Raw genomic sequence first — 14,043 nt, 5'->3', positions numbered from 1 at the left:
ATTACCATATTCCTAAGTGTATTCAAACTGGACCAAAGGAAGCGGCTCAAGAGTGTTTTCAGCTGGAGAGGAAGTGAGATTTCAGAACCAACCCTTGGGATTAACACTAGGAGAGTTTGGCTGCCTGCCACTTAACAAGGTCATTTTACCAGAATTTCAAAGGCGACCAAAGATTGAACAATCCCGTGTTTTAAATATACTTTATCAGAGAATATTTCTCCTCTTGTGAGAGTAAGATACTGAGTTGGGTGGAGACTGGAAGAGCACCCCAAGAGAAGGCACCGCTGAGAAAAGGCTTGGAGGTGTGAGAGCCGAGGGCAGTCGTCACAGAAATAGGTCCGAGGCAGACGTGGGAAATGAGATGGGAATATAGGGACGAGGACAGCAAAGGGGGTCCCTTGTAAATCCGGCTGAGTTTAGATTGTATTCAATCTGCAACGGCTCCCGCGGAAGGTTTCTGAGCGGTCGAGGGTTAGAGGCGGTAAAGGTGTCGCAGATCAAAGTGAGGGTTTGTGTAAAAAGAACTCAGAGCACCAGGAGCTGCGTCGCCGTGGGAGAGGTTCTCAACCTTCAGTGTGCACCAGCATCACCAGAGGAACTGGCGACAGATGTGAATTTCTGCTACTCACCACCCCCCGGATTCGGATTCTGTAGGTTGGCTCCAATAGGTGCATTTTTAAAAGCTGCTCTGGTGGCGCTACTGCCAAGGGATGACTTGGGAGTTTAGCTCCCGTCATCGGTATCCATTAGCTCCTCCGTTCTTTGACGGAGAAAACGCGCGTTTCTCAACGTTACATAAAGCGTCCTTCCAGCTTCTCCCAACCTGACAGCCACCCGCCTCCCCCCTTCCCGGCCGCTGGGAGCCGGCGGCGCGACTCGGCGACCTCGGGCCTCGTGGCACCGCCAGCCGCAGCCGAAGGCGGGCCGGCCCCGGCCCCGCCCCCAAGTCTCCTCTCTCGGAGACCCCAGCCCGCGCCGGCCCCGCCCTGGCCCAGCCTGGAAAACCCGAAGTCACAGTCTCCCTGAATGGCTGCGGCGGCCACGCACAGGCCCGTGGGCGGGTCTCCATGGTGACTGGCGGACGTCGGGACCAATTATGTCCAGGCGCTTGTTTGTTTCCTCCCCATCCCTCCCCCGGGGCGCATACTTCCATGACTGACAGTTCGTTTCGGCGCTGTTACGTAAGGGGAGGGTCAAGTGCTGCCCGACCCGAGCGGAGCAGGTTTGATTGGCAGGACAGAGTGCTGGCCCAACGCCCCCGGAAGAAGGTCCTTGACGGACAGGTATGGGAGCCACTTGACGCCGGGAGGTTGGGCGGAAGCTTCCGGGCCCAGGGGCGTGGGGCGTGGGGCGGAGCCCGACGCTGAGAGCAGGGCGGGGCAGGGAGCTGGCAGGGGCCGGGCTGGCGCTGCGGCCAGGGATGCTGTCGGGCGGCGGCAGCGCTCAGCAGTCGGGAGCACTGCAGTGAAAGCACCGAGGTGAGTTGCCCTGCCAGGCCGGCTGGTAGGTAGGCGAGCTCCATGGAGTGCTTCAACCCGGGCCGCGGGCGTGCTGGGGCCCGTCATTTGTCTGCCCTACGGGGCGCTCTCGACTCCGTGGCGACGGCGGCCTTGCTGGGACACGGGGGCGGGGCTGGGCACCTGTCCGCGTTTGCAGGCACCTGCTGCGCCGGTTGCCGCGGGCCCGGGGCCCGGCGCTGGGGGTTGTCCGGGAGCTGGGCCGGCCGGCCTGAGGGAGGGAGACGGGCCCGACCGGCTCGCCCCGTCTGGGGCCCGCCCTCGCCGGCCCCGGCCCCGCGCCCTGGTTGAGGGGGACGTCCGCGAGCCCCGGAGGCCCTCAGCCCCCCGCCAGAGGGGCTCGCAGGCCCGTGCCTGGCCTCGAGCAGACTGGGAGGCCCGGACATGGCCCCTGCCTTGCATCACCTCGAGACAGGTTTGTCCAGATTCTCTGCGTGCGCGAGATGGGTTTCCGCCCCCGGCGAGGGTGCTCGTCCCGCCTGTGCCCAGCGAGCCGGGGTCGGCACAAGGCTCTTTTCGTGTTTTCTCTGGGCTCTGCTCTGTCGCCTCTTAACGTGGAATTTAGGGCTGGTCGGGGTGATGTATTAAGCTAGTGCCTATTTAGGGACTATGGCACATCGGAGGAAAGCAGCGCCCAGCTCTAAGTTTTGGCTGCTGTCATGTACGGATCATTCGACAAGGTCCAAGATACTGACTTCTCAGCTGTGTGATATAAAGGAGGGCAGTCCTGTTTTGTTTGTATGACTGAACAAGAAGAAACTTAAATTGTTCCGTGATAACTAGGATGCGTCCTATGTCTTCCTTCCATCTATGTCACTCTAGTCGGAAAATGCTATACCGTGCCTGGGTAGACTGGACATCTAATAGATGGTGGAGTTATTCCTGAAAAGTGTGCTAAAATCTCTCCAAGTTGCTGCTGGAAACAGACAGCAGTAGACAATACCTCCTACTTAAAGGGAGGAGGAACTGGGGGCCAGTTGTCTTTGATTTTTAAAGGCAAAGTCATAGAATCATTAGGTGTTAGACTTGGAAGGGACCTTACAGGTGACAGATCCACCCCGGTAAATTTACATGGTGGTGAGCACTGTGTCCCTTGGGAAGGAGACCTGTTCAATCAGGTCTGTCCTAGATGACAGTGGGATGCTGCATGTTACTTTGCATCTGAAAACCAACGTTTTCATTTGGGCCAAACAGGAAATGCATGACGCCATACATTTTTGATGTCCCAACCGTTTTCATCTGTATTATAGTCACCTTTAAAAGCAGATTTGCAGAGAGCTTTCAGCAATGAGTTGCTCTTTATTGGATGTAAGTCAACAGGTTAGTGGAAGAACCAGGATGCTCATTCCTTTGATTTAATTACCGGGTGGCATTACATCTTGGAAAGCAAAACAGCAGTAATTGGCACTGGCCGGGTATGGGAAACCTCGTACCCACTTGTGGATGTCATAGGCTTGTCAGAAAACAGAGTTTTGCTGATTAGGGACATTTGGTAAGTGATTTTCTAATGATTTGCTTCTTAGGAGTTTTAGTAAAGTGTTGCTAAGTTTTGACCCTTTTCACCTTCAGCCTTTTGATTGATGCAAGTAGGAAGTCAGAGAAGGCGCTCCACTTTAAACATAACCCAGCCTGGGGGAAATGCCAGAGCAGAGAAGTTGCTGTTCTTACAGCTTAGCCCCCTTCTTTTCCTTTGCCTCTTCCTTTGTGTTTTTAGTAAATGACCCACTGACTTTGCAACCTTTGAGACGGGCTTTCTCATCTACTTCTTGAAGCTTTGGTGGGAGATCTGTGTTTGTGAAATGTCTCTTATGCACTCCTCTTTTGCATTTGTATGTATTGCTTGGCGATTCCTTGAATGCCTAATCCTGCAGTTTCCATATTTTAAGTAGTTGAAAAAGGTAGTTTCTTGGGGATGGTCCCGACAGGACCCACTTACCCCTCTGTCTTCTTATATGCTCCACTTTCCCTCTGTTTTTCATTTCTTTGCCTACTAGTTTCGCTGGAGAAAATAATTTTTTACTTAAGAAAACTAATCAAAGCACTCTTAGATCAGCCCCCGCGGCTCTTTACTGCACGTAACTCCTGACCTTTTGTGTATATGGGTACAGTGCATTCTGAACCTGGCTTTCCCACTAGTCCAGTGCCTTAGCTAGTATGCTAGCAGCAACTGCCGTCGTCTGTATCTTCTGCATTGCTGGCCCCAAAGCTGAACTGTGTCACTGAATAGTCTGAATCTTGGCCAAGGACTCAGTACAACAGATTCCTGTAAGCATTTAAAGGTGGGAAAGAAATGGGAGTCAGAAGAGGGGGGTGAGTATCGAAGGACCCTGTTTCTGAAGTATTTTTTCCCCTAGGTTTTATAACTATATGTAACATAATGTTATATTGTATTTCTATTTAGAGTGTCAGATTTAGTTCTTAACTATGTCAGAAGTCTTACCTGTGGGTGTTGATGTATTTCTGTGTTTTCCCATCTCATTTTAAGGTAAAGTGAATTCTGAGGACGGAGGAGTTTGATGACAGACCGCTGAATTTCTTTGTTTGGAGTACGCGTTATGAACCCTTTCTGGAGCATGTCTACAAGCTCTGTACGCAAAGTAGGTACAGCTGCTAAATGTAGTGAGGGAACCCATTTGTGTCACGATAAAGGCCAGTAATTCATACTGAGGTTGCCTGTAATCTTAACAAAATTACCTGGTTTTTCTAGTTTAGGTTTTACTTTTGAGAAATATTTATTTTGTTGCTTAAGGTCAGTTTTTAAGACTGCAATTGCGTCTCAAATAGAAATCATTCTGGTACTCATAATTCTCAGATTATTTTGACTTAGGTTATATTTACACATGATGAAATTTATCACACGTTATTGTAGTAGTTTTTCTTCTGAACTGCACGATTCCATGGTTGGAGAAGCCTTGGGAAAGGCCATCCAATGCGGTTGAGTCAGACTTGAGGGCACTGGCTTAATTTTTCTAAATGTCTACTTTTTAATAGCAAAAATAATACATTTTAGGAAAACAAAATATGCAAACAGAAAATGAACATAACCCCTAATTCCACCTCTAGGAGAACACTACTGTGAACCATCTTTTTTCTATGCACATGATACACATTTTAATACAGCGAATTAAACAGCCTTTGGCTGTACTTTGAGCCAAGGAAGTGCCTATGAGATGGCAGTTTAGTCTGACTGATTTAGACCTTTGTCTTTGACTAAGGGTGACAGTTTATGCTAGTGATAGTCCAAATGTGGAAACATATCCATTAGGGGCAAAATCAAAATTGGACCCATGGAAGTGAGCGCATAGCTTCATTCCGAGTGCTGGTAACTCACTTCAGTCATCTATGCTACTTATTTTGAGCTGCTTAGCACCTGACCTTCTGCAGGGTCTAAGTGCCAGGGACTTCTCTAGTCTTGGACAGTCATTTAATTGCTTTAGTAACACCTTGCCCTCTTTTTGGGGCGACCAGGAGAAACCATTTCTTTCTCTGTTTCACTTAAATCCTGTAAATATTGGGTTTATTGTCTTTATAGGACGCGGCTAAAGAGTGTTTTCTAATGCTTTAGTCTTGCTCCCGTTTGTTCTGCTCTGTGTAATGGCCTGCCTGCTCAAAGGACTTTCAAGTCATCTTGATCATGATGCTGGAATGTCCTTGTGAAAGAGTAACTCCAGCTTTTAGGTCAAGGACTAAGAGTCCATCACATGTACTCTTGTGATTCAAGAATCATCCTAACAGATGTTCTCACCACTTCGTCTTGAATAGCGATCTGATGGTGAAGAGAAGACATTAACGGGGGACATGAAAACCAGTCCTCCACGCTCTGCTCCAAAGAAACAGCTGCCTTCTATTCCCAAAAATGCTCTGCCCATAACCAAGCCCACATCTCCTGCCCCAGCAGCACAGTCAACAAATGGCACACATGCTTCTTATGGACCTTTCTACCTGGAATACTCTCTTCTTGCTGAATTGTAAGTTCTTAACAAACTATTTGGTTAAATTTTGAATGACCCGTGCAGGTGAAGAATGAAATTTATTCCGATGGACTCAGTAAATGGCAGCCTTTCAATCTTAAAGCTCAAACCTATCCCCCTCCACTATCAGCGTTAATGTATATAGAACAATAAGAGGCTGTTGCCGGCGATATAACCTTTCTTTTTTCTTTAAAGCTTTGTTTCCAATTGTAACCAATCATATACTACAATATTGATTTACCAAGAAAAAATTTCCATGGCTTAACCTTTCTTGACCAAGGCCTAAGTAGTGTTATACAAATATCTTCTAAATGTAGTGATTCCTGTTCAGAGCTTGGGTAAATAAGATTTAAAGGTAAATATGTGCTTTAATTTCCATGTCTGCTTTGGAGAACAAGAGGAAGAAACTAAGGTTTATTAAGTACCTAGAGTCAGTCAGGAACTCAGTAACTTAATTTTTGGTCTCCCTTTATATGAGATGAGGAATTCATCTCCTGAAGAGGTTGTTGTAGAGGGCAGGACAGTGGGATGGTGGCAATCTATTCCTTCTTGGGTCCGACACAGTTGGGGGCTTGTGCTCCATTCTGGTGCTCACTTTGTAAAAGGCATCCTGACAGATTGAAAAGATGGTCCTGGATGGAGGTCAGAAAGCCAGACCTTAGGGGTGAACAATTAAAGGATCTGGAACCAATGACTTGGATAAAACTTAGGAAGTGATTATTAAAGCTATCTTCATTTATTTGAAGGTCTGTTATTAGAAAGGGGATTTGACTTATTCTGTATGACCCCCAATGACAGAATTAGGCAGTTACAGGGAAGTTATAAAAATTTGGGCTCCATGTAAGAAAGAACTTGACTTACCACCAAAGGCAAAATTTGGACTGAAGTTGCATGCATCTGCAGAGTGTGAGGAGATGAGCACTGCTGCAGAGTGCTAATGTTGATGACATTGCTCCTGGCCCAAGATAGGGGCTCAGACAGTGAATGAATCCAGATGGCATTTGATTGGATAATTTGTTCCAAGGGAAGAAAGTTTGGAGAAGTCTTAATTTCAATCATTTTAGAATTCCTTTGTACATGAAGTTGTTTCAAAGCCTCCTGAGCCCTCCCTCGGTGTACTAATGTAATGGTCAGACGGTCCGAGGCCCCAGTGTAATGGGCTGAGTGTGATTTGGTAGCAGTGGTCTCTTTAGCTTTATAATGGAGGCCTTGTGTTTGAGGCTGGGCAGGGAGTTGGACAGGCTTCTATTGTGGTGTTAAATCTGCTGTCTGTATTAGAACACAAAGTTGCCTTTCTGGCAGATCTCCCTGTAGTAGATACATCTGCCAACTGTGCTGCTGTTGACATGCTGAATTTCAGTGACTTAAAAATGGAGTAACTACTTTAAGATGATTAAACATAAGTGCAATGGCAAATAGGTAATAAAAACAATCAACTAAGCTCCAATAAGCTACTTCTCAATAAAATTCAGGATTGGCAGCTTGTCTTTTAAGGCCCTAGGTCAACACTGTTCCTTTCAAGGTCGGGTCACGGCCTTACTTATTTAGGCTCACAGCTGAGTTGCAAGGAACAGAGCAGAATGGCTGTCAGTGGGTGACGAGGTCCCAGAAGAGCCAGTGCAGCCTTGGTCAGTGTACGTGTCTTGTTTCAGCACCCAGCGTTTCCCACGCCAAGGCCCAGAGAGTTCAAGTGTTTGAATTGTGGGGTCAGGTTAGGAGCAGAGTAGTGTGAGCACCTCATGCTGATGCCTGCCTTCACCAATAACACTACGAATCTCAACATGGCCCTGCCACACGGACTGGCGTTCAAACTGAAAATGATACCTACGTGAGGGCAACACTGTGGAATTTTAATGTATTCTTTGTTACCTAAAATTGTGTTTAAAAATGGCTTTTGAATGTGTGTGGGTGAGATCTATTGTTCATAGTCACAAAAGCAATAATTTTACACATATTGTCATTTACCTAAAACAATATCCAGAACCTAAGTCAGGTCGCATTATTCAAATTACCTACAGGTTGGTTTCCAAGATGATGTTTTGGGGAAGCTGATTCTGGGAGGAAAACTTGATTCTTTGTGTATGCCTGTTTGGCTTTAATTTCTGAATCTGGGGCCTGTTTTTGGTTCAAGTTTCTCTCTGTGAGCTTGTGTTGTGAAGCCAGTAAACGGAGCAATCAGGGCCAGGTGAGATTGTGATGACTTGGCTTGTATAGATCAGCTGCCCCTTGAGGAACCATTCCTGTTCTCAAAAAATGAATGTGAGGTGGTTTGATCTCTGTGTCATTTACAGCCAAACAGTTTCATCATTCTGCTGCTTCTGTTTTTTAGTACCTTGGTTGTGAAGCAGAAGTTACCAGGTGTCTACGTGCAGCCATCTTACCGCTCTGCATTAAGTAAGAAGGATTCACTATTAATTTGTAGCATATTTAGTTCCTCTGACACAAACTTTCGCCTTAATTGTTCTTATTTTTTCCTACAGTGTGGTTTGGAGTAATATTCATACGGCATGGACTCTATCAAGACGGTGTATTTAAGTTTACAGTTTACATCCCCGATAACTACCCGGACGGGGACTGTCCAGTAAGTAGGAGATGGAGTCTGCTGCTTCTGTTGGTCAGTGAGAAGGGCTTAAACGACTTTAAAGATTTTTGGTTCTTTTTCTGACCTAACACTTTTATGATTTCAGTTTCTCAAAATGTTTGTCTACTCAGTAGTCTTTTAAGGGGATTTACGTGCATTGTTGCATCTTTTGTCACGCCAACCTTTGCCCTTAGCTTTATTTACTTCTCTGCTCAGGGTGTGCAGGTGAGGCTGAAAGCTGTACCATAGCACTTACTATGGGAATGGCAATCACTGTGCTGTAGTAAAGAGTGACTTTTTCTTCCTTCATTGCAAAATGTAGTTTTATAGGAAAATGGTGAAAGTAGGTAACCATCCTCTTGAGGCAGCTCTTTGACTTAAATCAACATGACTGCCTTGTCTTGAAGCTCCTTTTACAGCTATCTGTATGGGTCTGATAAACTCCACTGTGTCCATTAAAGGTTGTCTCTCTTTAAATCTAGCGCTTGGTGTTTGATATTCCCGTCTTTCACCCACTAGTTGATCCCACCTCAGGCGAACTGGATGTGAAGAGAGCATTTGCAAAGTGGAGGTTAGTAAATAAGTATTTCCTTTGGTGACATAAGTCAGCAAGAGGAAGCTTCAGTAATCATGCCATGTTTCCCTTTAGGCGGAACCATAACCATATTTGGCAAGTATTAATGTATGCAAGGAGAGTGTTCTACAAGATTGATACAGCAAGCCCCCTAAACCCAGAGGCTGCAGTACTGTATGTTTCTTTGCTTTGTTATTTAAGATAAATTTGAAAATGCAGCTAAGGAGATTTTGTTGGTAACTTTGATTTAAACTTTTAACACAGGTATGAAAAAGATATTCAGCTGTTTAAAAGTAAAGTGATTGACAGTGTGAAGGCGTGCACTGCTCGTTTGTTCGACCAACCTAAAATAGAAGACCCCTATGCAATTAGGTAAGTGGTACACTGCCTACGTAATTCAACTGCACTTTGCAGTACCGTGCTTCCATTTTCCGAGTGGTTTCAGAATGGGGATTTAAAAGTGTATAATCTGTTAGTTTACAACTTTTATAACTTGCTGTCGACTCGATTTCTGATATTTCTTGGGCTCTTCCCTTAAACAATAAGCTTCACATTGACTGGCATATTGTGCAAATAGCAAGCCAATTAGTGACTTTGGTCTCCTTAGATCCTTATAATGTGCTCATTCAAATGTCAGGACTTTTCTTTTCAGCTGGCGGTTTTAGCTGGAGCTCCTCTTAACTGCCATATCCCCATGGACATTCGGATTTGGTGAAAGGGAGACTGAATAGTGTGAGAGTGCGTAGTGTGACTAGTGGGTCCTTTAGCGCTGTGGTATTTGATCTTGGGGGAGTGTGTCTGGAGGAGTATTAAGAACAGAAGAATTGGTGATTTCCCTTTGGCAACATTGGTTTGCTGGGCAGGTAGCATACTGTGGTGGTGAAGAGCTTGGGCTCTGCAGATAGACTGGCTGGCTTTTGCACTTACTGGCTTTGGTGACCCAGAGCAATTACTTAATTTTACTGTGCCCCACTTTCTTCATCTTTAAATAATAGAACGTCAGGGGTCATTGTGAGGCTTCAATCAGCTAACCCATGTAAAGTGCTCTATAAGGGAGAGTCGTTACATGAGAAAACCAGTTAATGTCTAAAACTTACATGTTGACAACTGATTAAAGACTACTCTTTAAAAGTGTTGTTCCTTCTTAAGTTTTTTAGGGAAACTGGCTTGAGTATTAAAAAATGGATGTTACACAAATTTAGTAAGCCAAAGCAGTTTTTAAATGTTTTTCTCTTCCTTAAGCTTTTCTCCATGGAATCCTTCTGTACATGATGAAGCCAGAGAGAAGATGCTGACACAGAAGGTAAGTAGACTGCCATTTTTGAAATAGTTAACTCTATTTCTTTTCTAAAGTGCTTCACTGGAGACTACTCATTATATACAAATAACTTTTTGGGAAATGAGTTGGTATAGTGCTGAAATCTCATCACTCATTTTTTAATGTCTGTTTTTGATTGTGCCTAGAAGAAACCCGAAGAACAGCACAATAAAAGTGTTCATGTTGCTGGCCTGTCATGGGTAAAGCCTGGCTCAGTACAACCTTTCAGTAAAGAAGAGAAAACAGTAGCAACTTAAGAGCTGGTGAATCCGGTGCACCATGCACTTTTCTGCTGGACTTGGGCCTAGTTAAAGCTGACCAATGGCAAGGGACTGCCTGAAGAGTAAAACTGTGTGAACGATGACTGATACCAGTGTTGTCCATGTATACTTAGGTTCTAACGGCAAGTTTTGGAAACCTCTCTTTAAGTAATGCATTACTTCTGTCAGAAGTGTCTTTAGGGTGGTTATCTAGTTCAGTACTCCAAATTATTGGGGACCTTGAGGATTAAGTATTTTTCTGAATATAATGCTAAAGGTAAGTCGCATTCATTTAAACTAACAGAGTAGACAGACATGAGCACTCTTGACTGATTTCTGGATCAGTGGTTTCAGTTGTACATATGTTAGGATGTGGAGAGGAGAGGTATAGTGAGAGCAGGTCCCATAGCTTATTAGCACTTTTAAGTGGAAGATCGTTTGAACCTCAGTCTGCAGCCTACTGTCTTATTGATTTACAAACTGCTGTCAGTCACTGAGGTACACATTAGGTGAGTGAGAGGAAACCAGAACACTAGTTCAGTTTTGTTTTGTTTTTAAAGCAAATTCCTTACTGTATTTTTATGGCAGGAGAGAGAAAAGGTGTTAAGACGGTTTCTAATGAAGTCAGATATTTAAATGATGAATGACTAATGTGTTTTGTAGAGAAAAAATAAAACAATAAATGATCGTTCTTTGTCATTTATGCAGGAAAGTAAATACCTTTTTCTCAATATAACTAAACAGATTAATTTATAAATGCTTTATTGAAAAATACACTTATTTTCATATAAAATTACAGTAGCAGTATCTTGAGAGGTTTTATAAATATTTTTGCAGAACACTATTCTAATTGAACAGTGTAAGTTCCATATTTCTTTCAGAGCAATGTGAAGTTACCTAGTAACTTTGTTTATACTGATTCAATTTACAATTGAATTTTCTCCCTAATAAGATTATTCGTTCAACGTTAAAACTGCTGGAACAATAGCGATTAATAAAGGTGTATATAGATAATTCAATAGCTGTTAAATAACATTTTCTAATTTGTATAAATGGTACTGTGTACTAATAAAAACCTAAATTCTCCAACTATTTTTTTAAACTGCCAGGAACACACCCAAAGATATTTTAAAATATATCACCTTAATAGACATGTCTTTTGGATAACTGCCTCCTAAAGGAAGAGGTCATAATTTTCCTATTAATCCCCTTAATTCAACTTGATTTAAAATCTTTACTTAGCCAGCTGATCCCTCTTAACAATCAAAAACTGGAGAATTTCAAATATGCCCAAAAGGTGGCTACTGGGGCTTTAACAATTTTAAAAAAGTACAAAAGCATCAAAGAAGATATTGAATGTTTAGCTTAGAAGTTTTATACTTAATAAAGTTCACATTGTAGAAAGTGCCATCGCAAATATACAGCAAAATCTGGGTTACAAAATCATGCTTTTTACAGCTCTAAAGTGCCACTTCTTATACAAGTTCACTCACACATTGCACACCAAACAATCAAGCACTTTTGTCACACTGCACCACACCTAATGGGAGAGGGAAGAATTACACAAAGGGAATGGGAGACATGGGCTAATAACCTAGGACCTCTGAATCTGGGCTCTCGTTATGTTTCAAGAATGCAGTAATTTCACACTCCTACCAGGTGTTTTCGAAAAAATACCTAGTTTTTGTTTTACTTTTCGTGAGGGCCAAAGGTGACCACAAAACGGGTAGGAATGAATCGAAATAGTTCCTCTGCTGGAACACGTCAATAGAGACCTCTTATACGAATATTTGAGCACACTTTGTTCTCTGCAATACTTGCAAAAGCTTTGCCAAAGAGTTAAAAAAAAAATCCAAGTTTGGATTCTAAGCAGCCTTGAGGGCAAGCACTGAATGGTAGGAAAAAAGGCAGTTGGGATGAGTCAGAATATCCTATGGATACTGGAAGGATTAAGGGAAAGAGCCCCATAATCAAGCATGCATTAAATGATGCTGCTAAACAGAGTTTGTGAGAAGACAGTTTCAATACCATGGACTAACCTCAGTGGGAACCTCGGTCATTAGCTACATCTTGTAGACGGCGCAGTAAGGCAGAATGATTTTCTGGGCAAATTCTTTTTGCAGGTGATTCACTTCCGTCTTCCAAAAGAATCCCTCGCTTTTTGGTTGGAGTTTCTCCTGTCCGGATCATACTGTTAATTTCTCTTAGTCTCTAGAGTGTGGAAAAAAGAGATATAAAAACTTTAAAATGCTAATATACACAGTTCAGTGTTAAGTCAAAGAACCTCAAAGGAGTTAAGTAATTTATCTTGAAGAGTTATAAACATCTTTATAGAGAAAAGAACTATTAAATTATATATCCTCCCAATTTCCCTTCTCAGCTGGCTGAGACTGATGACTGGCTGGGGTAGAGGCAGAGTATGTCTATTTGTTAACAAGCTCCAGGGGTGATTTTGATGTAAACTTTTCCACAATGTAAGAGTTCACAAATTTGTGACATTTTTTTCTTCCATTTTTTTTTTTTTAAAGATTTTATTTCCTCCTTTTTCTCCCCAAAGCCCCCCGGTACATAGTTGTATATTCTTCGTTGTGGGTCCTTCTAGTTGTGGCATGTGGGACACTGCCTCAGCGTGGTTTGATGAGCAGTGCCATGTCCGCGCCCAGGATTCGAACCAACAAAACACTGGGCCGCCTGCAGCGGAGCGCGCGAACTTAACCACTCGGCCACGGGGCCAGCCCCACTTCCATGTTTTTTTAAATAATAGTTTAGGGCATCACATTGCTATGCCATATTTAATCAATTCCAAACATCTCCATTTTCTTTTAAAAAATAGCACGATTTTACACAGTATCATGCCCTTTTTTTTTCAGTCTAGTGTAACTCATTTTTTAGCAGCCATTCTCAACTGGAATTTCACAAGAGAAGCCTTAATTCCCTAAGGCATCCATTGTAGTTAATTTATTAGTATGATCTAGAATGTGCAAGTTAGTTATATATTATCCTTTGGAGAACTGAGAACAGTTAGGCAAATTATTTTCTGTGTTCTGTGGTTCACATGAGGAACCCTGACTGAGAAAAACATTGCCAGGATGTTAGAGAGACTGGATCTGTCTGTAGTGCCTTCAGCATTAAGTTTTTCCAAAGCCCCAAAAGTCAGTTATCACATTATTTTCTGGTAATTTGTTGGTTAAAAAGTTTTTTTCAGTGTGCTGCTAATGTCCTTGTCCATGTTTCCTTATGGAAAACATGCTGAGCTTATTTCACACACATTTATTACAGGAAATTTCAGACATAGGAAAACAGAGACAAGAGTACATTCTCTCTTGACCATCACCTCACTTCAACAGTTTTGGTCAGTCTTATTTCATCTCCATCCTCATTCACTTCCCATCCCCCCAGACTGTTTTAAAGCAAATCCTAGACATATTTTATTCATAATACTTACTTTTATTCTTTATTTTGAAACAATAAACTTTTTTGAGGTTTTAAATAAAGTCACCAATGTTGTTTATCATCAGCATATGCAGCTTCTCAAATCTTAACCATCTTAGAAAGGTTCCCTTTAACTCTTTCCTTTCTACCCACTTGCCTTCCCAAAAGTGTGGTCTGCATTTGCTATCTCTAGTCTCCCACTTACTTGAATAGTCCTTAAATTGTTAATTGTACACATTAATTATATAAATGTTATTTGTATATAATGCATACATCTTTTTATGACACATATATTACATGATGTATAATTGTATATCTTAATATACATAGCACATTAATATACATTAATATATATTGTACATTAATGTGTTATGTTGTGTATATATATAA

At 42.9% G+C, this 14,043-nt stretch overlaps 2 protein-coding genes across 9 annotated transcripts in view; one reads left to right on the top strand and one right to left on the bottom strand.

The window, feature by feature from the left end:
* The first annotated feature begins 1,351 nt into the window (after positions 1 to 1,351).
* AKTIP (AKT interacting protein) lies at positions 1,352 to 10,920 on the top strand. Of its 3 annotated transcripts, none has more exons than XM_046680753.1 (10): positions 1,352 to 1,478; positions 4,003 to 4,114; positions 5,280 to 5,485; positions 7,818 to 7,882; positions 7,969 to 8,069; positions 8,552 to 8,640; positions 8,719 to 8,817; positions 8,908 to 9,015; positions 9,886 to 9,946; positions 10,111 to 10,920. In XM_046680753.1, exons 2-10 carry the CDS (start codon positions 4,073 to 4,075, stop codon positions 10,216 to 10,218), a joined length of 879 nt encoding a protein of 292 aa, XP_046536709.1. In that variant the 5' UTR covers positions 1,352 to 1,478; positions 4,003 to 4,072; the 3' UTR covers positions 10,219 to 10,920. The 3 variants fall into 3 exon arrangements, with proteins under 3 accessions (XP_046536709.1, XP_046536707.1, XP_046536708.1); XM_046680751.1 differs by having other exon boundaries at positions 10,108 to 10,920; XM_046680752.1 differs by lacking the exon at positions 1,352 to 1,478 and adding an exon at positions 1,576 to 1,932 and having other exon boundaries at positions 10,108 to 10,920.
* A 46-nt stretch (positions 10,921 to 10,966) lies between these two features.
* Positions 10,967 to 14,043, bottom strand: part of RBL2 (RB transcriptional corepressor like 2) — a 53,689-nt gene continuing 50,612 nt past the window's right edge. For all 6 annotated transcript variants that reach the window (XM_046680745.1, XM_046680744.1, XM_046680746.1 and 3 more), the window contains one exon: positions 10,967 to 12,432. In XM_046680745.1, the coding sequence (XP_046536701.1) occupies positions 12,262 to 12,432 (171 nt within the window). In that variant the 3' untranslated portion in view covers positions 10,967 to 12,261. The remainder of the gene's footprint in view (positions 12,433 to 14,043) is intronic.

Source organism: Equus quagga, chromosome 13 (genome assembly GCF_021613505.1).
Source record: "Equus quagga isolate Etosha38 chromosome 13, UCLA_HA_Equagga_1.0, whole genome shotgun sequence".
NCBI classification, from domain to species: Eukaryota; Metazoa; Chordata; class Mammalia; order Perissodactyla; family Equidae; genus Equus; species Equus quagga.
The sequence above is the reverse complement of the archived record's forward strand: the minus strand, read 5'-3'. Positions and strand labels throughout refer to the sequence as shown.

Excerpts from the sequence above, each read along its gene's own strand:
- AKTIP (XM_046680751.1), top strand. The coding sequence starts at position 4,073 with ATGAACCCTTTCTGGAGCATGTCTACAAGCTCTGTACGCAAA. Across the intron at positions 4,115-5,279 it reads CTACAAGCTCTGTACGCAAA|CGATCTGATGGTGAAGAGAA; the intron begins GTAGGTACAGCT and ends CGTCTTGAATAG. Across the intron at positions 9,016-9,885 it reads GAAGACCCCTATGCAATTAG|CTTTTCTCCATGGAATCCTT; the intron begins GTAAGTGGTACA and ends CTCTTCCTTAAG.